General features: G+C 51.6%; 1 protein-coding gene across 1 annotated transcript in view; it reads left to right on the top strand.

Moving 5' to 3' along the window:
• The window catches only part of col16a1 (collagen, type XVI, alpha 1), a 143,697-nt gene that overhangs the window by 106,828 nt on the left and 12,701 nt on the right, over positions 1 to 24,168 (top strand). The window contains 14 exon segments of the mRNA XM_078423060.1: positions 1,429 to 1,473; positions 2,917 to 2,970; positions 3,862 to 3,897; positions 4,902 to 4,964; positions 5,117 to 5,188; positions 11,098 to 11,151; positions 11,235 to 11,279; positions 13,244 to 13,288; positions 13,884 to 13,937; positions 14,620 to 14,673; positions 15,537 to 15,587; positions 16,010 to 16,099; positions 18,297 to 18,332; positions 21,003 to 21,047. Coding sequence (XP_078279186.1) covers positions 1,429 to 1,473; positions 2,917 to 2,970; positions 3,862 to 3,897; positions 4,902 to 4,964; positions 5,117 to 5,188; positions 11,098 to 11,151; positions 11,235 to 11,279; positions 13,244 to 13,288; positions 13,884 to 13,937; positions 14,620 to 14,673; positions 15,537 to 15,587; positions 16,010 to 16,099; positions 18,297 to 18,332; positions 21,003 to 21,047 — 744 coding nt within the window.

Raw genomic sequence — 24,168 nt, 5'->3', positions numbered from 1 at the left:
AGAACAAGACTATTTGACCCACTGAGCACACACACACACACACCCCACCCATATACACCAATCCTACATTCATCTGACTTATCTGGATCCACCTATCCTTTGCCAGGCTTTGCCTCATCCCCACATCTCTTCTTTACCAGCTTTCTCCCCCCCCACTACAATGTCTGAAGAAGGGTGCTGACCAAAAACGTTCTTTATCCATTCCCTCCACAGATGCTGCCTGACCCGCTGAGTTTCTCCAGCACTTTGTATTTTACTTAAGATTCCAGCGTCTGCAGTTCCTTGTGTCCACATTAATTTAAGTTGTCCACATCGCCCAAGTCAAGACCCCATCCAAAATGGTGGCAATCAGAGCAACACCAGAGTAATTGACCGTCCTACTCTCACACTTACCCCAGGTTGGGGCTCTTATTGTATGCCCTTGATCTGACACCAGCCCATTGCTCCCTCTCGTGGGGTGAGTCAACATCAAATAAAGCCTCAGTCAGAACCAAAGATGGACGCAAAATGTTGGAGTAATCCAGTGGTCAGGGAGCATCTCCAGACAAAACATTTTCTCCAGAGATTCTGCCTGACCTGCTAAGAGAACAACCTGTCCCTAAACACAACTAACACCAAGGACCTAATTATCAACTTCAGAAGGTCACCGAATGAGGAATATGCTCCAGTCCTCATCAACGGGGACAAAGTGGTGAGAGTGTCCAGCTTCCTGTTTCTGGGTACACACATCTCACAGGACCTCGCATGGCCCACCAACACCACTGTGCTAGTCACAAAAGCACAGCAACGGCTGTTTTTCCTGAGAACGCTAAAAAAGGTTGGTCTGCCACAACAGCTACTGATGACCTTGTACAGCTGCACTACGGAGAGCATACGGACATACGGCATCTATGTGCGGTATCTCATCTGTACGGCAGCGGACTACTTCCATCTGGCAGACGTTGCAAAGCCTTCTACGCCTGCACCTCCAGACTAAGAAATAGCTTTATCTCTAGAGCTATAGCTGCTCTGAATCGGTCCTGCTGAGAGCCCCCCCATGATCTGTCTCTGACCCCAGGGTCATCTGGCACAACTGACCCCTGCATGAACCTTTTCTTAGCACTTTACCTTGTTCCCCCTTTTTTTAACTTTCCCCCCCCACCTTTTTGTTTTCATTTTCGCCATGATTTATTTATATATCTGATTTGATATCATCGATATAGAAGCGACATTCATAAATCTCGTTGTACTTGTACAATGACAATAAAGGATATTGTATTGTAATGTATTGTATTGTAAGTAACTCCAGCATGTGTGACTATAAACCAGCATCTGCAGTTCCTTTTTATAACCCTCACCGGAACTCCCTGTTTGCCGCTGCACGGTTATTCCTGCTGTTCTGACTGACTGCCCCCATCGGCCACTCATGGGTTGCCCTCTCTCCCACAGGGTGTTCCTGGTATTCCCGGAGCCCAGGGCTCGAGCGGCTCCGCGGTAAGTACTCAGCGCTCGGCTGGAATACGCTGATTGTTGGCGATACTGGGCAGGCTGATGGTTGCTGGTCAGCCTGGTGCAGGCTGGGTGAATGTGAAGTCCACGAGATATTGGCAATTGGGAAAAAAAATTAAAAGAAGTTGAAGGGGTAACAGGACACCTGTTAATCTGCCAAGGGGGTTGGATTGAGCCGTGTTTGTAGCACTGTGTCTCTGGAAGATGCATGATTTATAACTGTTGTAAGACCATTCTGAAGAAGAGGTAATTCTTAAGTGCCTCAATGGTAAATCATACATCAAAGGGATATACTGTATAGAAAGAGCACATGAATCTTTGTTCGGGAAACAATCTGCTAGATTGTTCCCAATGATTGTTGTATTTGACGCTCTTATAGTCATGAGAGGCTTATTTATCATTGTGGCGTGTTTTAAAGTTTCCGTTAACATAAGGTTTGGGAGTGTGTTGTGCCAGGAAGTGAGGGCTGTGAGAGGGGCTGGGGAGCATCAAGTGTGGACGGCAACAGGGCAATAATCTTCAGGTGGTCAAGAGGCTGGGAAACCTGGCACAGTCCACTGAAGACTGCAGTGAGCATTGATCTCAACAGATTTCTTCAGTGCTGCCTCTTTGGAGGGGAATTTCCTGCTTGAACAGACTGTTGATGATTGCACAGAATGGGCCACTCAGGAGAGGACCTGGGCTCCATATCAAGGAGAGAAGATGGAACATTAACTCATTAAACCATGAAAGCAACGTAAGAATATTCAGGGATCTTGAGGTCCATAGTTTCCTGAAAGTGGTAACACAAGTAGGTAGAGTAGTAAAGAAGGCAATTGTATGCTTGGCATCATTGGTCAAGGCATTGGGTACAAGGCTCAGGAAGTCACGATACAGCTGTGTGGGACTTTGGTTAGGCTGCCTTTGGAGTATTGCGTGCAGTTCTGCTCACCCCCATTCCAGGATGGATGTGCAGGCTTTGGGGAGGGTGCAGAAGAGGGTTTACCAGGGTGCTGCTTAGATTAGAAAGCATTAGCTCTCAAGAGAGATTAGATGAGCTGGGATTGTTTTCTCTGGAGCGCCGGAGGATGAAGGGAAACATGGTATATAAAATTCCAAGACGCATAGGTAGGGTACACAGTCAGAACCGATGTCAACTACTAGAGGGCATAGCTTTAAGGTGAGAGTGGGTAAGTTTAAAGGGGAGATGTGTGGGGCAGGTTGTTTGCTCAGAGGGTGGTTGTTGATTGGAAGGTCCTGCCAGGGGTGGTGGTGGAGGTAGATGTGACAGTGGTGATTATGTGGGAGGGGTGGATGTTTTGCTGTGCTCTCCTGCCTCATGGGGAGGGGGTCACCGCCACCCTCAGGCCCCCACGCTGACCCCACCGTCAACTCAGTCGTGCCATCGCCTCATTCACCTTGACCTGAACTTTATGCTTTCCTTGGCAGGGCTCCAAAGGTGACCTCGGGCCACCAGGCCCTCGTGGGGAGAAGGGAGACCAGGTATGTGGTGCTTCTGACAGGCACAAAACACAAAGTGCTGGAGGAACTCAGCTGGTCAGGCAGCATCTGTGGAGCGAATGAACAGGAGAAATGGAGGGTTGGGACCCTTCTTCAGACTGATTATAGTACAGGGAAGAAAGCTGGAAAAGAGAGGTGGGAGAGGGACAAAGTCTGGCAAGTGATAGGTGGATACACGTTAGGGGAGGGGGGGAGGTGATTGGCAGATGGGTGGAGTAAGTAACAAAGGCTTGAGGTGAAAAGAGACTTCAGATATGGAGAAGCAGAGTGAAGTGTAAAGCCGGAGAGGGGATGTGGGTGAAGTGTCAGGGGAGGGAGTGGGGAAACAGGGATAAGAGGGAAATTGGATAATCAGGGATGGGAAATGAGTGTACAAAGGGTGAGGGAGGGGGGCAGAGATGGTGAGAGAAACGGGTGTGAACCAGGATGGAGGGCACAGGAAGGAGGGGGTAGATAGGGGGCGAGATTGGAGAATTCACTACTCATACCCTGCCATAACCAGAACACGTCTGACAACGGAGGGGATGTCTGGCATCTGGGCACCGCCTGGCACCTGGTACTGGGGCATTACTGATGCCAGGGGTCTGGGGCAGGGCCTGGGATCTGGGCCAGCGGGGCTTTACTGATGCCTGGAGTCTGATGCATGGTGGCATTACCAACACCAAGGATCTGGGGCAGGGGGTGTTACTGATGCCAGATATCTAGGGCAGGGCCTGGCACCTGTACAGGGGGCATTACTGACACCAGGGGTCTGAGACGGGAGGGCATTACTGATGCCAGGAGTCTGGGGCCTGGCATCTGGTGGCACTGAAGGTGGGAATTGAGGCAGTGAGACTTCCAGACCTAAAGCTAATGCAGTGATTTCTCTTGCAGGGATTTCAAGGACAGCCGGGATTTCCTGGACAGCAGGTAAATGAGGCTACATTCTCACCAAGTTCAGCAAGTCACCACTCTGCAGGGATTTAAATTCTGGATTTAGCAGATAAATCAACGTTTCCAGAGGTCTCCAGCTCCAAGCGTGATGCTGAAGTCTCGAACACTGTCAATAAACTGCAGCTTTGTAATACCACAGATGATTGATCATCGAACGTTGAGCAGGACAGCACAGGATCAGGCTCTTCGGCCCACAATGTCCATGCTGTACATGATGCCAACTTAAACTAATCTCCTCTGTCTGCAAGTGATCCATTTCCCTCCATTCCCAACAGATCCATGTGCTTATCTAAAAGCCTCTTAAACACCTCTCTCACTTCTGCCTCCACCACCTGGCAGCGTAAAAAATAACTTGACCCGCACATCTTTAAACTTTCCCCCTCTCTCTTTATAGTTGTTCCCTCTAGTATTTGACATTCCCAACCTTGGAGAAAGGTTCTGACCTTATCTATGCCTCTCATAATTTTATATACTTCTGTTAGGCCTCCCTCAAACCAGTGTGTTGTACAGATGTTCAGTGCTGTCATGTACAGATGTTGTGTAATGTGTTGTGCAGATGTTTGGTTCTGCCCTGTACAGATGTACCAAGGCAGCCCCTGTGTCTCACCAAACTGCCCACTGTACTGGATTGTACAGATTGTCGTGGAGTTGTACCGATGTGTAATTTACTGATGGGGACAAATGTACTGACGAGTACTTTGGATAAACAATTTTTAACAATTACCGAGTCAGTGGAATAAATAGGATGGGTGAATTGTTTATATCAGGGCTGTGCAGTTGGAAGAAATGTTGCTGTGTGGGGGGTCACTGACAGTTCACTTTCAATGGATCTCGGATCTGATTAATTTGGGGAATGTTTAGGACGAGCACGGGAAGCTAGCATTGAACGCTAGGCCCAGGGGCTCCTTTAAATGTTAAATGTAACATCAGGAGCGAGGATATTGGTCTATGGTCACCGTGTTAACTCTTTGTGTTCACAGGGGCCGATCGGTTTTCCAGGGAAGTCCGGGTCCTCAGGACCTCCCGGAACATCGGGTGAGAAGGTAAGTGCCCAGCTGGCAGTAACAAATGGTGGTCTCCGGTAACAAATGGTGGTCTAGTAACACAGAGAGGTGGAGGGGGGGATAGGGATGGGATGAGATGAGGGGGTCTCAAGAAGCCAGCGTGGTCGAGTTAACTCCTCTGTGTTCCGCAGGGCTCGGTGGGAAGGACAGGACTTGACGGCCCAACAGGGCCTCAAGGTCGAAGTGGACCTCCAGGAATACCGGTGAGCTGCTCCTGCATCCTCCTCCTCCAGCTCCCTCTCCCTCCCCCCCTCCCTCTCCCCCTCCCTCACCCCCTCCCTCACCCCTCCACTCCCCCTCCCTCTCCCCCCTCCCTCTCCCCCCCTCACTCCCCCCTCCTCCCCCCTCCCTCTCCCCCCCTCCCTCTCCCCCCTCCCTCTCCCCCCCTCCCTCTCCCCCCTCCGTCTCCCCCCTCCGTCTCCCCCCTCCGTCTCCCCCCTCCGTCTCCCCCCTCCGTCTCCCCCCTCCATCTCCCTCCTCCATCTCCCAACTACATCTCCCTCCTCCCTCCTCCATCTCCCTCCTCCATATCCCTCCTCCATCTCCCTCCTCCATCTCCCTCCTCCATCTCCTCCTCCATCTCCCTTCTCCCCCTCCATCTCCCTCCTCCATCTCCCTCCTCCCTCTCCCTCCTCCATCCCCATCTCCCTCATCCATCTCCCTCCACCTTCCTCCCTCTCCCTCCTCCCCCTCCATCTCCCTCCTCCATCTCCCTCCTCCATCTCCCTCCTCCATCTCCCTCCATCTCCCTCCCTCTCCCCCTCCTCCATCTCCCTCTCCCTCCTCCATCTCCCTCCTCCTCTCCGTCCTCCATCTCCCTCCTCCATCTCCCTTCTCCATCTCCCTCCTCCATCTCCCTCCTCCATCTCCCTCCCTCTCCCTCCTCCCTCTCCTCCTCCCTCTCCCTCCTCCCTCTCCCTCCTCCCTCTCCCTCCTCCATCTCCCTCCTCCATCTCCCTCCGTCTCCCTCCTCCGTCTCCCTCCTCCGTCTCCCTCCTCCGTCTCCCTCCTCCGTCTCCCTCCTCCGTCTCCCTCTCCCTCCTCCCTCTCCCTCCTCCGTCTCCCTCCTACATCTCCCTCCTCCATCACCATCTCCCTCCTCCATCTCCCTCTCCCTCCTCCGTCTCCCTCCTCCGTCTCCCTCCTCCGTCTCCCTCCTCCGTCTCCCTCCTCCGTCTCCCTCCTCCGTCTCCCTCCTCCGTCTCCCTCCTCCGTCTCCCTCCTCCGTCTCCCTCCTCCATCTCCCTCCTCCATCTCCCTTCTCCCTCCTCCGTCTCCCTCCTCCGTCTCCCTCCTCCATCTCCCTTCTCCCTCCTCCGTCTCCCTCCTCCCTCTCCCTCCTCCGTCTCCCTCCTACATCTCCCTCCTCCATCACCATCTCCCTCCTCCATCTCCCTCTCTCCTCCGTCTCCCTCCTCCGTCTCCCTCCTCCATCTCCCTCCTCCGTCTCCCTCCATCTCCCTCCCTCTCCCACCTCCTCCATCTCCCTCTCCCTCCTCCGTCTCCCTCCTACATCTCCCTCCTCCATCACCATCTCCCTCCTCCCTCTCCCTCCTCCCTCTCCCTCCTCCGTCTCCCTCCTCCGTCTCCCTCCTCCGTCTCCCTCCTCCGTCTCCCTCCTACATCTCCCTCCTCCATCACCATCTCCCTCCTCCCTCTCCCTCCTCCCTCTCCCTCCTCCCTCTCCCTCCTCCCTCTCCCTCCTCCCTCTCCCTCCTCCCTCTCCCTCCTCCCTCTCCCTCCTCCCTCTCCCTCCTACATCTCCCTCCGTCTCCCTCCTCCCTCTCCCTCCTCCCTCTCCCTCCTCCATCTCCCTCCGTCTCCCTCCTCCCTCTCCCTCCTCCATCTCCCTCCACCATCTCCCTCCATCTCCCTCCATCTCCCTCCTCCCTCCTCCATCTCCCTCCATCTTCCTCCTCCATCTCCCTCCATCTCCCTCCATCTCCCTCCTCCCTCTCCCTCCTCCATCTCCCTCCATCTCCCTCCGTCTCCCTCCTCCGCCTCCCTCTCCCTATTCCCTCTCCCTCCTCCGTCTCCCTCCGAGGGAATTAAATGTGATATCTCCAAGTTTGCATATGACACAAAGCTGGGTGGCAGTGTGAGCTGCGATAAGGATGCTATAAGGCTGCAGGGTGACTTGGATAGGTTGGGTGAGTGGGCAGATGCATGGCAGATGCAGTATAACCATGTGAGGTTATCCATTTTGGTGGCAAGAACAGGAAGGCAGATTATTATCTGAATGGTGTCAGATTAGGAAAAGGGGAGGTGCAACGAGACCTGGGTGTGCTTGTACATGAGTCACTGAAAGTAAGCATGCAGGTACAGCAGGCAGTGAAGAAAGCTAATGGCATGTTGGCCTTCATTGTGAGACGATGTGAGTTTAGGAGCAAGGAAGTCCTACTGCAGTTGTACAGGTCCTGAGTTAGACCACACCTGGAGTATTGTGTACAATTTTGGTCTCCTAATTTGAGGAAGGACATTATTGCTATTGAGGGAGTGCAGCGTGGTTTATTCCCGGGATGGCAGGACTGACATAGGATGAAAGAATGGGTCAACTGGCTGAATTCACTGGAATTTAGAAGGGTGAGAGGGGATCTTAAAGAAACATATACAATTCTTAAAGGATTGGACAGGCTAGATGCAGGAAAAATTATGCCGATGTTGGGGGAGTCATGAACCATTGGTCACATTTGAAGAATAAGGAGTAGGTCATTTAAGGGCCTGTCCCAGTTCGGTGATTTTTAAGGAGACTGCCGGCGACTAGGCTGTGGCTGCACGGTTGCCGGAGTGTCGCGGTGTGTCGCGGGCACGGTTGTGAGTCGTCTCCAATGAGTCGTAGCAGTTCTTGGGTCATCGCGGAAATTTTACTCTGTTCGAAATTTTTTGGCGACAGCTGGCTGGACGCCAATGACCGTAGCTTGTCGTCTCCTGTCGTGGGCGCTGTCGTAGCTTGTCGCCAGGTGAATTTGGTTGTCGCCGGGGCTGATCCACCTTTTATAAGAATTTTGTTTGTTTGAATAAAGTCAATTTTGGACATTTTGACCAAAGATTGATGTTTGAAGTTATTGTATTTCAGAGTAGTTTCTCGTGGCATCTCTTTCAAATATTTTAATTTCATTTATTTTGACCAATAAAACAAAATCAAATAATTTAATTGCAGATGCTGGTTAAAAGGAATAGGTGACTTTTGAAGAAGGGTCTCGACCCGAAACGTCACCGATTCGTTTTCTCGAGAGATGCTGCCTGGCGTGTTGAATTACTCCAGCTTTTGTGTCTGTCTCGGGTGTATAGGTTAAGTGACTTCAGTAAAATTGTAAATTGTCCCCAGTATGTAGGATAGTGCTTGTGTATGGGATGATCGCTGGTCGGCACGGACTCCGTGGGCCGAAGGGTCTGTTTCCACACTGTATCTCTGATGTCCACTTGTCCCAAAATGACCACTCTGCATAAAGCGGGAAATCTCCATTCTTTCATGGGTCAGGAAAGTATCGCCAATGAGCACCTTGTGTGGATCGATGTTGCTGTTGAATAGTTTTTTCTCATGCGTGTTTGTCATGCAAAGCGGCCGAGTAGAGCACGGCAGTCACTTGTGGAGGTGTAATGGTCGATTCTAGATGATCTTGGCATATATCAGCCCTCCGGAAATGAAACAAAGACGTGCTGCATCCGAGTGATCATTCTAACCGCCAACAATTGTCAAATGGATGAATATTGTGTGAAATGGCAACTGTGTTTTCGCATGCCTTTTTTGTGAGATAGATATACTGACTGGTGCCATTTTCTTATCGTGGGTCACCGGTTGTCGTAGCTTGCGGTCGCCTAGGTGGTAGCTTGTCGTAGCTTGTCGTGGTCATTGTCGCGGGCATTGTCGTGGGCATTGTCGTGGTCATTGTCGCGGGCATTGTCGTGGGCATTGTCGTGGGCATTGTCGCGGGCATTGTCGTGGTCATTGTCGTGGGCATTGTCGCGGGCATTGTCGTGGTCATTGTCGTGGGCATTGTCGCGGGCATTGTCGTGGTCATTGTCGTGGTCATTGTCGTGGTCATTGTCGCGGGCATTGTCGTGGTCATTGTCGCGGGCATTGTCGTGGTCATTGTCGCGGGCATTGTCGCGGGCATTGTCGTGGTCATTGTCGTAGACATTGTCGTAGGGTTAAAAAACCCGGAGGTTTTTTTGGCGATCTGCTACGACTTTGACAGTCGCCGGCAGTCACCTTAAAAACCGCCGACGTGGGTCAGGCCCTTTAGGACTGAGATGAGGAAAAACTTCTTCACCCAGAGAGTTGTGAATCTGTGGAATTCTCTGCCACAGAGGGCAGGGGAGGCCAATTCTCTGGATGTTTTCAAGGGAGAGTTAGATATCGCTCTTAGGTTTAAAGGAATCATGGGATATGGGGAAAAAGCAGGAACGGGGTACTGATTTTTGATGATCAGTCATGATCATATTGAATGGTTCAAAGGGCTGAATGGCCTACTCCTGCACCTATTTTTCTATGTTGCTATGTCTATGGTGTTGCCCAGCCCTCATTGTCAATGGAGATGGGCTTGTCTCCACTGTTGTCTCAGCTGTTACTTCAATCCTGATACGGTGATGCCGACCATTGAAAGGCAGACTGTGTCCAGGCCTCAAGCCAGTGTTTGAGTGTCGATGGGGTGGGGGGACTGTGGGATGGGGGGACTGTGGGATGGGGTGGGTGTGGGATGGGGTGGGTGTGGGATGGGGTGGGTGTGGGATGGGGTGGGTGTGGGATGGGGTGGGTGTGGGATGGGATGGGTGTGGGATGGGATGGGGTGGGTGTGGGATGGGGTGGGTGTGGGATGGGGTGGGTGTGGGATGGGGTGGGTGTGGGATGGGGTGGGTGTGGGATGGGTAGGGTGTGGGATGGGTGTGGGATGGGGAGGGTGTGGGATGGGATGGGTGTGGGATGGGATGGGATGGGGTGGGTGTGGGATGGGGAGGGTGTGGGATGGGGAGGGTGTGGGATGGGGAGGGTGTGGGATGGGATGGGTGTGGGATGGGCTGGGTGTGGGATGGGGAGGGTGTGGGATGGGATGGGTGTGGGATGGGCTGGGTGTGGGATAGGGTGGGCGACTGGGATGGGGATGGGTGTGGGATGGGATGGGTGTGGGATGGGCTGGGTGTGGGATGGGCTGGGTGTGGGATAGGGTGGGCGACTGTGGGGTGGGTGTGGGGTGGGTGTGGGATGGGGAGGGTGGGATGGGGTGGGTGTGGGATGGGTGTGGGATGGGGAGGGTGTGGGATGGGATGGGTATGGGATGGGTGTGGGATGGGATGGGTGTGGGATGGGGTGGGTGACAGTGGGATGGGGAGGGTGTGGGATGGGATGGGATGGGTGTGGGATGGGGTGGGTGTGGGATGGGGTGGGTGACTGGGATGGGGTGGGGTGGGGATGGGGTGGGTGTAGGATGGGCTGGGTGTGGGATGGGCTGGGTGTGGGATAGGGTGGGTGACAGTGGGATGGGGTGGATGTGGGATGGTGTGAGTGTGGGATGTGGAGGGTGTGGGATGTGGAGGGTGTGGGATGGGATGGGATGGGAAGGGCTGGGGGAAGGGCTGGGTGTAGGGTGGGCTGGGTGTGGGATGGACTGGGGTTGGGATGGGGTGGGTGTGGGATGGGGTGGGTGTGGGATGGGATGGGGTGGGTGTGGGATGGGGTGGGTGTGGGATGGACTGGGTGTGGGATGGGGTTGGGATGGGGTGGGTGTGGTATGGGGTGGGTGTGGGATGGGGTGGGTGTGGGATGGACTGGGTGTGGGATGGGGTTGGGATGGGGTGGGTGTGGGATGGGGTGGGTGTGGGATGGAGTGGGGGTGGGGTGGGATGGGCTGGGTGTGGGATGGGCTGGGTGTGGGATGGGCTGGGTGTGGGATGGGATGGGCTGGGTGTGGGATGGGCTGGGTGTGGGATAGGATGGGCTGGGTGTGGGATGGGATGGGTGTGGGATGGGATGGGCTGGGTGTGGGATGGGATGGGCTGGGTGTGGGATGGGATGGGCTGGGTGTGGGATGGGGATGGGGATGGGGGGGTTCAAGATGACCACCTTCTGCCCAGCTGCAGTGCCTGTTGTCATTGCTGTCCTCTCTATGTGCAGGGACCTCCCGGAGTGGAAGGCCTGGATGGGAAGGACGGGAAGCCAGGTGCCCAGGTATGTGATGACTCCCATCCCATGTTGTGCCGTTGTGCCAGCCCGTGGGTAGAGATCCTGACGCCAATGGCTTTGTCTTGCAGGGAGAGGTTGGCCCCCACGGACCGCCAGGGCTTCGAGGTGGACACGTAAGTACCTGTCCCATCACCGGGTACCGGGCCATCACCTCACCTGCATATGGAGGGTCCTGGCCTGTAGCGTCACCTGTCCGCGACACCCACAGGTGCTGCCTGACCTGCTGTTCCTCCGACACCTGGTGTTCCACATCTGCAGTTGCTTGTGTGTCCAGGCATGGTTTTCTACACTGACAGGGCCTGACGGTCTGCATCCCAGGGCCTGATGGTCTGCATCCCAGAGTACTTAAGGAGGTGGCTCTAGAAATAGTGGAAGCATTGGAGATCATTTTTCAATGTTCTATAGATTCAGGATCAGTTCCTGTGGATTGGAGGATAGCAAATGTTATCCCACTTTTTAAGAAAGGAGGGAGAGAGAAAACGGGTAATTATAGACCAGTTAGTCTGACATCAGTGGTGGGGAAGATGCTGGAGTCAATTATAGAAGACGAAATTGCTGAGCATTTGGATAGCAGTAACGGGATCATTCCGAGTCAGCATGGATTTACGAAGGGGAAATCATGCTTGACAAATCTACTGGAATTTTTTGAGGATGTAACTAGGAAAATTGACAGGGGATAGTCGGTGGATGTGGTGTACCTCGACTTTCAGAAAGCCTTCGACAAGGTCCCACAAGGTCTACCATTAGCAAATTTGCAGATGATACTAAGCTGGGGGGTAGTGTGAATTGTGAGGAAGATGCAATAAGGCTGCAGGGTGACTTGGACAGGTTGTGTGAGTGGGCGGATACATGGCAGATGCAGTTTAATGTAGGTAAGTGTGAGGTTATTTACTTTGGAAGTAAGAATAGAAAGGCAGATTATTATCTGAATGGTGTCAAGTTAGGAAGAGGGGATGTTCAACGAGATCTGGGTGTCCTAGTGCATCAGTCACTGAAAGGAAGCATGCAGGTACAGCAGGCAGTGAAGAAAGCCAATGGAATGTTGGCCTTCATAACAAGAGGAGTTGAGTATAGGAGCAAAGAGGTCCTTCTACAGTTGTACCGGGCCCTGGTGAGACCGCACCTGGAGTACTGTGTGCAGTTTTGGTCTCCAAATTTGAGGAAGGATATTCTTGCTATTGAGGGCGTGCAGCGTAGGTTCACTAGGTTAATTCCCGGAATGGCGGGACTGTCGTATGTTGAAAGGCTGGAGCAATTAGGCTTGTATACACTGGAATTTAGAAGGATGAGGGGGGATCTTATTGAAACATATAAGATAATTAGGGGATTGGACACATTAGAGGCAGGAAACATGTTCCCAATGTTGGGGGAGTCCAGAACAAGGGGCCACAGTTTAAGAATAAGGGGTAGGCCATTTAGAACGGAGATGAGGAAGAACTTTTTCAGTCAGAGAGTGGTGAAGGTGTGGAATTCTCTGCCTCAGAAGGCAGTGGAGGCCAGTTCGTTGGATGCTTTCAAGAGAGAGCTGGATAGAGCTCTTAAGGATAGCGGAGTGAGGGGGTATGGGGAGAAGGCAGGAACGGGGTACTGATTGAGAGTGATCAGCCATGATCGCATTGAATGGCGGTGCTGGCTCGAAGGGCTGAATGGCCTACTCCTGCACCTATTGTCTATTGTCTATCACGGGTTTCCATAAAACACCAATTGGATAAACTTAACTAATGAAGTGTTAGTTTGAAAGATACAGCATGGAAATAGGCCCTTCGGCCCACTGCATCCACACCGACCATCGATCACTCGTTCACACCAGTTCTATGTTGTTCCACTTTCTCATCCACTCCCTGCACACTAGGGGTGCATTTACCCGCACTCTGCCACCCACCAGTAGTTCCCCAGCAGCGCTGGCAGCCCTCACACCCTCGGGTTTGAGGAGGTTCAGCGAGGTCCCGGCGGTCGGGAGAGAGAGCAGGATGGGCGGCTGATGCACGGAGTGGCGGGAGAGGGTGAGGGTGGCCGACGGTGTGTGCAATGCACCGGGCGTGGAAACACTCTGACTGGTCTCTCTCTCCTTCAACAGGGCTTTAAAGGAAAGCCAGGACTCCCAGGGCAACCGGGAATGAGGGTAGGTGTCAGTGTGTGGAGGGAACTGGTGGGTACATGCACATCAGCCCTGTTCATGTGTACGCTTGTGTAGGGTCAGGGTGGCGTGTGTGTATCTGTGTGTGTGTGTATGTATGTGTGCGCGTGTATATGTATGAGTGTGTGTGTGTGTGTGAATGCATGTGCCTGGCTGTGTCTGCGTATGTCCGTGTGTATGACTTGAATGTGTATGTCTGTAAGCGTGTGTGCGCGTGTGCGTGCCCACTGTGTGTGAGAGTATGTTTGTGTGTGTGAGAGTTTAGCTCAGTATATTCCTCAGTTAGCGCTGGTCTCAGTATACGTAGATATCTGCACACATACAGATACGCACACAAGCACACAGACACACACACACTCTTGTGCGCACACACACACATACATGCACACACACTCGTACACACACACACATACAGGCACACACTCATAAAGACACATGCACACGGACACAGATACACACACGTACAGACACACTCACACGCACACGCACACACACACACACACACACAGACATCACCCTCGGGCCAGGCTTGTTCGGCAGGGACGGGCTTTGCCGGCAGTAACAACTCTTGTTCTTGCAGGGTGAAGGGGGACCACCGGGCTCGCCGGGGGTAACGGGACGGCCGGGCTTTGAGGCAAGTATGGACCTCCCGTGATCACCGGTCGCTCTGCCCTTCCACTGCTTCTCTGCCCTCCACCCCCAGGGTATCCACACCCTGGGCTGGTGAAGGCCACACTCACTCCCACCCAGTCAGAGGATGAGATGCTGCTCCTCCAACCCACGCCGGCCTTTCACTGCAGCACTGGCAATGTCACAGAGAGAGGTCTGATTCCCAGCCTGGAGACTGATTCAATCTGCAGTTCCTTGTTCCTACCTTGTAACAGTGAGTTAGTTCCCTTTCAACTCAAACCATTGACAGAGCTTCTAGAATATAGAACATGGAACAGCATAATACAACACAGGAACAGGCCCGTCGACCCACAATGTATGTGCCAAACATATTGCCAAGTTAAATTAATCTCTAACTGCACGTGATCCATATCCCTCCGTTCGCTGCATATACATCTAAAAACTTCTTAAACGCTACGATCGTATCTGCCTCCACCACCATCTCTGGTAATGAGTTCCAGACACCTCTGTGTGACTGTGCCCTTGTACTGATATGAGCCACAGAACAGTGTATGTGCCAGGAGATGTACGGACAGCCCTCTCACTGAAACCAGACTGCAGAGCCTGCCTGGTAGGCCGCAGGCTGCAGCCACCCTGTGTGGAGACGTGGTCTGAGGGGCTGAAACAGTGTTTGTGTTTGTGTGCAGGGTGAGCCTGGGCCGCCGGGACCTGCTGGACCACCGGGACTTCCAGGGCATATGGTGAGTATTGTGCTGCTCACTCCGTCACTGACCGGCGGGGGTCTGACAACCGCAGGGGGCTTTTTAAGATCAGAGATACAGCACAGAAACAGGCCCTTCGGCCCACCCATTCCACACCGACCATCCATCACCCGTTCACACTAGTTCTATGTTATTGCACTTTCTCATCCACTCCCCACACACTTGGGGCAACTTACAGAGGCCAATTACCTTACAAACCCGCACGTCTGGCTCGAAGGGCTGAATGGCCTACTCCTGCACCTATTGTCTATTGTCTTCGGGATGTGGGAGGAAAACGGAGCCGCCGGACAAAAGCTACAGGAGTCACAGGGTGAAGGTGCAAACTCCACACAGACAGTATGTGAGGTTAGGATTGAACCCGGATCTCTGGCGCTGTGAGGCAGCAGCTCTATCAGCCCAGCCCCCTTAAAGCTCATCACCTTTGTGACCCTGGTAAACAGAGCAGTGGCTTCTCTTCCCTCCTCCCCCCAGAGCTGCAATCCTCCTGCTGGGGAGTGAGAGGCTTGAAGTAAGGAGCAGGGGAAGCCCCAGGTTCATCCAATGCCCGTGTCACTCACCCTACCTCACCAAGAGGTGTGTTGGGCTTTCAGCCGCCTATCCCGAGGGGCTTGTCCTTGCGGGATACTCATCATTGAGGCATACGTGTGTGTGCAGGGTGCGTGTCCGAGTGGGATACACATCACTGCAACATACATGTGTATGCAGGGTGCGTGTCCGCCAGGGATGCGTGAGCCAATGAGCCGGCAGGATTCTGTAACCCTTGCCACAAGTTCTCAGCCAATGAGCAGGCTGTCGCTAAGTCAGCCAATGGCCTTGTGTGAGTGACGTCTCCTCTTTCCCAGGGCACAAACGGAAATCCAGGAAGTCCGGGGCCCGTGGGACCGCCGGGAATGGTGAGTTGTGGTAGCATTGTGGGCATCAGTACCTGCTCTCCCTCACTGCCGTTACCCCAGTCCTTACCCCCCCCCTCTTCCAGTGGCCCACCCTCATTATCCCAGTCCATCCCCCCTCATTACCCCATTCCGGTAAATCCTCTCTCCTCCCCCCCTCGTTACCCCAGTCCGTGTATCCGACTCCACTGTTACCCCTGACCATTCCCCACCCCCGCTCAGTCCATTCCCCCCTCCACCCGTTACCCACGTCCGTCCCCCTCCCCGCTCCCCCGTTGCTCCTGACCATTTGCCCCCCTCGGTCTGCCCCGCTTGCTCCCCCTTCCCCCCGTTGCCCCAGACCATTGCCCACCCTCACCACCAGGCCTGCCACAGTGAACCCTCCTGCCTGTTACAGTCATTGTTCTCTGCTTGCCTGTTTGCAGGGAGAGAAGGGTGAGCGAGGAGCGATGGGACAGAGAGGTCTATTCGGCCAGGCCGGCACGCCCGGACCCCCTGGAGCACCGGGGATCATGGTGGGTAACACCCAGACATTCCCCTCCGCTCTCCCCGAGACTGGGGGTGAGGGAACTCTCATCCCACCTTCATGTATGTCGCAATGACGTGTATCCCACAAGTTACAGTTTACAGCAACATGGTTACATGCACATTTTATAGTTTTTAAATAATTCATCAATGATCAACTTTCAACTTTCTGTTCCCTCTTCATTAGAAAGCAATTCTCCCACTTATCTTGCAGATGGTTGTCAAAATGTGACTTTGCTTATCTCATGGACAGTTTTATTGCCCTCTGACTGGTTTACAATTTCCTATGTTTCTCTACTTCAGCTAGCTATATGTTGTAAGGTAAACTCTTCCTAAATCTATGTATTGGCTCTGCTGACATGACCTTTAGTTCCAACGTCATCAATTGTATCCGCTGTTCCAGATGTCAACTTCTCTACACCGGCGAGACCAAGCGCAGGCTCGGCGATCGTTTCGCTGAACACCCTCGCTTAGTCCGTCTCAACCAACCTGATCACCCAGTGGCTCAGCACTTCAACTCCCCCTCCCATTCCCAATCTGACCTTTCTGTCCTGGCCTCCTCCATTGTCAGAGTGAGGCCCAGCACAAATTGGAGGAACAGCACCTCATATTTCGCTTGGGCCGTTTACACCCCAGTGGTATCAACATTGACTTCTCCCACTCCAGGTAGCCCCTGCTTCCCTTCTCTATCCCCTCACCCTTCCCAGTTATCCGACTAGTCTTCCTGTCTCCTATTACATCCTATCTTTGTCCCGCCCCCTCCCCTGACATCAGTCTGAAGAAGGGTCTCGACCCAAAACGACACCCATTCCTTCTCTCCTGAGATGCTGCCTGACCCGCTGAGTTACTCCAGCATTTTGTGTCTACCCTGACCTTTAAGTTACCTTCACTATGTTGCCCTCTTTTCCCATCATGACTCTCCAGTACGTTAACATTTGGATTAAACAAATTACAAACTTGCACAATTTTATAGAATTTCCAGTATTCCCTGCAAGAGAAGCTGTGCTTGAACCCGGAGGTCACAGTTTTCAGACTCCTTTACCTCAGTGACACAGTCCATAGAAGTTTATAGTTGCTGAGGTTAGTGTTGTGTCCAAGAGCTTGATGGTTGTTGGGAAGAAGTGGCACTTGAACCCGGAGCTCACGGTTTTCAGACTCCTGTACTTTATTCCCGATGGCAGGAGTGAAATGAGAGTGTGGCCAGGGTGGTGTGGGTCTTTGATGATGCTGGCTCCGCGTGGTCAGGGTGGTGTGGGTCTTTGATGATGCTGGCTCCGCGTGGTCGGTGGTGTGGGTCTTTGATGATGCTGGCTCCGCGTGGTCAGGGTGGTGTGGGTCTTTGATGATGCTGGCTCCGCCTGGCCAGGGTTGTGTGGGTCTTTGATGATGCTGGCTCCGCCTGGTCAGGGTGGTGTGGGTCTTTGATGATGCTGGCTCCGCGTGGCCAGGGTGGTGTGGGTCTTTGATGATGCTGGCTCCGCGTGGTCAGGGTGGTGTGGGTCTTTGATGATGCTGGCTCCGCGTGGTCAGGGTGGTGTGGGTCTTTGATGATGCTGGCTCCGCGTGGTCGGTGGTGTGGGTCTTTGATGATGCTGGCTGCTTTTTTGAGGCAGCGACACCTGTAGATCCCATCAATGGTGGGGAGGTCACTACCTGTGATGGACCGGGCAGTGTTCACCAGTCTCTAAACATGTCTCCCATGTCTCATTTCCAATGCCCTTGAGGCTGGTTCGGGCTTTGTGCTTGTTAACGCTGGGGCGTGAGCAGGGCCTGGTGTGTGCCAGATGCTGCCTGGGCCCCGAGGAGACATTGTCCCCAGTGTGGATGGGGGGAATGTTGGCTCGCTACAGGACATAGACACCAGCTCATTCACACTGCTCCCCTGCATGGCCTCCCCTGCCCTGCCAGGCTCATTGCCCAGCCCAAGGAAGGTGCTAGCATGTGTGCGGGTCCCCACCATCAATAGAGCAGATCAGCGGTGAGAGGGAAGGTGGTGGAAAAACTTACACACAGCGTCGATGAAACTCAGTTGGAAAACGAGAAGAGTCTCGACCCGAAACGTCATCTGTCTATTCCCTCCCCACACGCTGCCCGACCCGATGAGTTCCTCCAGTGCTTTGTGTTTTGCTGTTAAGCACGTAACAGAACTTCATGTCTCCTGCTGACTGTTTTCTTCCACTATTTCAGGGGGAGCCTGGCGAAGAAGGCCCAGTGGGAAAAGAGGTACGCTGCCAGAAATAGGCTCATGTATGTTGTAGGTTGGACAGACTTGGGGTTGTTTCTGCTGGAACGTCAGAGGCTGATAGAGGTCAATCAAATTATAAGAAGCATAGATAGGGTAGTTTTTTTCCCAGGGTGAAAATGTCAAAGATAATGATCATAGATTTAAGGTGAGAGGGGCAAAGTTTAAAGAAGTTTTTTTTACACAGAGGGAGGTGGGTGCTTGGAACACATTGTCTGGGGTGGTGGTGAAGGCAGATACAATAGTGGTGTTGAAGTGATTTATGGACAGCCATGGAATGGAGGGATATGGATCATGTATTCTTGTTATTGAGGGAGTGCAGCCTAGGTTCACCAGGTTAATTCCCGGGATGGTGGGGCTGACATACGGCAAAAGAATGGATCGACTCGGCTTATATTCACTGGAATTTAGAAGGATGAGAGGGTATCTTGTAGAAACATATAAAATTCTTAAGGGATTGGACAGGCTAGAGGCAGGAAAAATATTGCCGACGTTGGGGAGTCCAGAACCAGGGGTCACAGTTTTAGAATAAGGGGTAGGCCATTTAGGACTGGGAACTTTTTCACCCAGAGAGTTGTGAATCTGTGGAATTCTCTGCACAGAAGGCAGTGGAGGCCAATTACTGGATGTATTCAAGAGAGAGTTAGATATAGTTCTTAGGGCTAACGGAATCAAGGGATATGGGGAGAAAGCAGGAACGGGGTACTGAATTTGGATGATCAGCCATGATCATATTGAATGGTGGTGCTGGCTCGAAGGGCCGAATGGCCTACTCCTGCACCTATTTTCTTTGTGCAGGCAGAGGAGATCAGTTTAACTTGCCATCATGTTCAGCAGAGACATTGTGGGCCGAAGGGTCAGTTACTGTGCTGTACTGTCCTGTTCTATATCATGTTCATAAGTTCTCGGAGCAGAATTAGGCCATTCAGCCCATCAAGCCAGTTACCTGCTTGGAGAGTAGCAGGGAGATGGTGGGGTTTCAACACTTCTCGTGGTTGGGAAGGATGGGGAAGGGATTTTGCAGGGAAACTGGTTCGTGTGAAGCAGTGGTGTGAAACCTTTCCCCTGCCTGCCCATACTCTCACCTATAGACCAAATGCAGCCAGTCCCAGCTGGGAACAGCACAGCTGGGAACAGAGCAGCTGGGAACAGAGCAGCTGGGGACAGCCCAGCTGGGGACAGCCCAGCTGGGGACAGCCCAGCTGGGGACAGCCCAGCTGGGGACAGCCCAGCTGGGGACAGCCCAGCTGGGGACAGCCCAGCTGGGAACAGCCCAGCTGGGAACAGCCCAGCTGGGAACAGCACAGCTGGGAACAGCACAGCTGGGAACAGCACAGCTGGGAACAGCTGGCATGGTAGAGTTCTGTTTGCAAGTGCTGTATCCCAGCTGGATAAGGGTTAAATTTCTCTTGAATTCTAAAACAAATTCAAGTGCAATACTTTCTTCGGGCTCATTTACAGCCAGTTTTCTTGTAATCCTGCAATTAGATCTTCACATTGAGGGGGGCAGCAGAGGGAGTGGCAGATGCAGTTTAATGTGGATAAGTGTGAGGTTATCCACTTTGGTGGTAAGAATAGGAAGGCAGAGTATTATCTGAATGGTGTCAAGTTAGGAAAAGGGGACGTAGAACGAGATCTGGGTGTCCTAGTGCATCAGTCACTGAAAGGAAGCATGCAGGTACAGCAGGCAGTGAAGAAAGCCAATGGAATGTTGGCCTTCATAACAAGAGGAGTCGAGTATAGGAGCAGAGGTCCTTCTGCAGTTGTACAGGGCCCTAGTGAGACTGCACCTGGAGTACTGTGTGCAGTTTTGGTCTCCAAATTTGAGGAAGGATATTCTTGCTATTGAGGGCGTGCAGTGTAGGTTTACTAGGTTAATTCCCAGAATGGAGGGACTATCGTATGTTGAAAGACTGGAGCGGCTAGGCTTGTATACACTGGAATTTAGAAGGATGAGAAGGGATCTTATCGAAACATATAAGATTATTAAGGGGTTGGACACGTTAGAGGCAGGAAACATGTTCCCAATGTTGGGGGAGTCCAGAACCAGGGGCCACAGTTTAAGAATAAGGGGTAGGCCATTTAGAACAGAGATGAGGAAAAACTTTTTCAGTCAGAGAGTTGTAAATCTGTGGAATTCTCTGCCTCAGAAGGCAGTGGAGGCCAAGTCTCTGAATGCATTCAAGAGAGAGCTAGATAGAGCTCTTAAGGATAGCGGAGTCAGGGGGTATGGGGAGAAGGCAGGAACGGGGTATTGATTGAGAATGATCAACCATGATCACATTGAATGGTGGTGCTGAATGGCCTCCTCCTGCACCTATTATCTATTGTCTATTGAGTTTGAAAGCACCTTTGGTGCTTGGGCCATGTCTTGGCTCCCTGGCACAACCATCAAACTAACCGCAATCCTTAGCTCTCCATGGCCTGACTGACGTCCTGCCATCAGGTCCTTTGTCTCCAGGTCATGGGGGCATACAGCACGGAAACAAGATGGAGCTTGATCAGCATGGAGGAGTTGGGCCAAAGGGTTGTTTCTGCACTGTAACACTACATGACTACAACAAAAAAGGCAATGGTGGCCTATCCAATGTAACCATCACATCTTTGAGCTTTATCTCCAAACGGTGATCTTCACTATTCTTTTTCCTTAGGGGCAACCTGGATCAGCTGGAGCAGCAGGGCAGTCAGGGTCAAAGGTAAGAGGCACAGCCATGGGATCAAAGGGTATCAGGGATGTTGAGGGGAAATTAATGGTCGAGAATGTTTATGTCATATGCACCAACAATGATATTTTTACTTGCAGCTGCTTAACAGGCCTGTAAACTCAAAACACACAGATAAAGATAATAATCAAAACTTCAATAAATACATTATCAACTGTAATGTCTGTAATGCAACAAAGACACAGTCCATAGAAGTTCATAGTTGCTGATGTTAGTGTTGTGTTCAAGAGCCTGATGGTTGCTGGGAAGAAGTTGTTCTTGAACCTGGAGGATACTTTTACACTCAGGTTGGTGGGCACATGGAATAAGCTGCTTGAGGAGGTAGTTAAGGCAGGTACCATCACAACTTTTAAGAAACACTTAGATAGAAGTATGTCTAGGATAGTTTAGAGGGATATAGGCCAAACGCAAGCAGGTGGGACTAGTGTAGATGGGGTATCTTGGTCCGTGTGGGCAGGTTGGGCCAAATGGCTTGTTTCTACACTGTTTGGCTCTATGACACAGAAGACATAGCCTCAGAATAAAAGGGTCTTCTAAAGTACCTTTAGAATGGAGATGAGGAGGAATTTCTTTAGCCACAGTATGGTGAATCTGTGTCATTCATTGCCAGAGACAGTTGTGGAGGCCATTATTGGGTGTTTTTTTAAAGCGGAGATTAATAGGTTGTTGATTAGTGAGGGCGTCAAAGATTATGGGGAGAAGGCAAAGCATTGGGTTGAGAGGGAAAAATAGATCTGCCATGATCGAACGGCAAAGTAGATTTGATGGGCCAAATGGCCTAATTCTGCTCCTATGTCTTACAGTGTAATGATAAGAAATGCTAATCAGCACCACTAATGAGAGACTAAAGAGGATCTGCAATAAGGGAACAACTCTAATCATGGGTGACTTTGACCTACTTGTAGATTGGGCAAACTAAATGAACAGTAATGATACCGAGAAGCAAAATGGACCAAAATGTTGAGGAACGATATAAAGAATAAGCCATCTTTGGTTGGCTAATGACAAAGGATTAACTAACCATCTTGTACAGGGTCTCTTGGGAAAAATATATATTTTCATTCTTCAGTAAGATGAAGAGGGCTTGTTTCAGAGACCAAGGCCCTAAATCTATATAAAGGAAGCTGTGAAGGTATGAGCCACGAGTCGGCTGTGATAGATTGGCAAATATTACTGAAAGGGTTGTCGGTAGCCAGGCAATGGCATGTATTTAGATCACAGACAAATGAATTGTAACATTAGTTCAGTCCTGTCTAGTGCAAAAATAAAGCAGGAAAGATGATGAAAACACGGCTTGCAAAGTGAATTGGGCTTTGTATTAGATTAAAGAGGGAAAGGTCAAAGCTCCCTGGGACTGGGAGCTGTTTAGAATTCAACAAAGTAGGACAAGGGGATTCATTAAGGAAGGGAAGAGAGTTCCATTTATTTGGAATAATTCACTGTTATTTAAGTACTACTTCAGTCACAGATTGACATGCTGTGCTTTATTTCATTGCTTGATTGGTTGACTTGCAAAAAATATGATTTCTCATAGCCAGGATATAAACCACATGCAGGCAGATAAGACCAGCAGAGTGGTGCAGCGGTAAAACTGCTGCCTCACAACACCAGAGACCCGAGTTCCATCCTGACCTCAGGTGCTATCTGTGCGGAGTTTGCACGATCTCCCAGTAACTGTGTGGGTGTCCTCTGGGTACTCTGATTTCCTCCCACATCCCAAAGACATGCGGGGTTGTAGGTAAATTGGTCTCTGTAAATTGTCCCTAGTGGTGTAGGGAGTGGATGAGAAAGTGGAACTAGTATGAACAGGTGATTGATGGTCAGCGTAGACTCGGTAGGCCATTGGGCCCGTTTCCATGCTGTGTCTTTCAATCAATCAATGCAGATGTGCAGTTTAAATTGTTTTTATGGACAACATAGGCGCTGTGGGCCTAAGAGCCTGTTCCTGGGCTTTGTTGTTCCATGTTCTGGAAAGACAGTATACATAGTAAGTTTGTAGAGAACATAAACACTGTCTGTCAAAGCAATCGGCATGTGAAGAGAAAAATAATTTACAATGGAGAAAAAAACATGGACTAATTAAATTCAAACTTTGACTTTGCAAAATAGGTTACAAATAAGCCTCTGGGAATGTTGAGGAATACGGAGTGAGAGGAATGAGCTAAGTGGAATCAACATTAGTTGGGAATGGTGTGAGGGAAATTGATGGGATTTAATCTCTTCAGCTCATCTGTGGAATTCCCTCCCCACTGAAGCCAAGTCGTGAAATATATTCAAGGAGTTTAATGCGGTCGACACGCAAGGAACTGCAGGTGTTGGAATCATAAATATAACACAAAGTACTGGAGGAACTCAGCGGGTCAGGCAGCATCTGGGGATGGAATGCGCAGGTGTTGTTTTGGGTCGATCCATTGAGTCTAAAGAAGGGTCCTGATCCAAAAAGTAATCTGTCCATTCTGTCCACAGATGCTCCTTGACCCGTTGAGTTCCTCCAGCACTTTTACAGTTAGATATAGTACTTGGTGTCAAGGAATTGAAGGAAATGGGGAGAAGGTGGGAACTGGATGCTGAATGTGGATGATCTGCCATGATCACATTGAACCGAACAGCATGCTTGATGGGCTGAATGGCCTCCTATTTTCCATGTTTCCAAGTGAATATATATGGCAGCTTTGCAATCACTTACTTGGACTCCCACCAAGGAGAGGCTGGCTGTCCAGGTAGCCTGATTCTCATGGTTACACTGAGGACGGGGACATTCTCACGGTGCATCTGCTGAGGGTGGATGGACTTTGGGAAAACAACAAGCACCGTGCTGTTGAGGGCTTTGATGATGCACACGTGTGCTGGCAATGGCCGGGGTCACGTACAGCACAACTCCCACAACTAACACACAGCTTCCAGGAGTGTTGCAGAGAGGCACAGTGGCACAGCAGTAGAGATGCTGCCTTACAGCGCCAGAGACCCAGGTTCGATCCTGACTACGGGTGCTGTCGGTACAGAGTTTGTACATTCTCACTGTGACCATGTGGGTTTCCTCTGGGTGCTCCGGCTTCCTCCCACACTCCAAAGACTTACAGGTTTGTAGGTTAAT

This window comes from Rhinoraja longicauda, chromosome 27, assembly GCF_053455715.1.
Source record: "Rhinoraja longicauda isolate Sanriku21f chromosome 27, sRhiLon1.1, whole genome shotgun sequence".
Lineage (NCBI taxonomy): Eukaryota > Metazoa > Chordata > Chondrichthyes > Rajiformes > Arhynchobatidae > Rhinoraja > Rhinoraja longicauda.
This window is presented reverse-complemented; position numbering and strand designations above follow the sequence as displayed.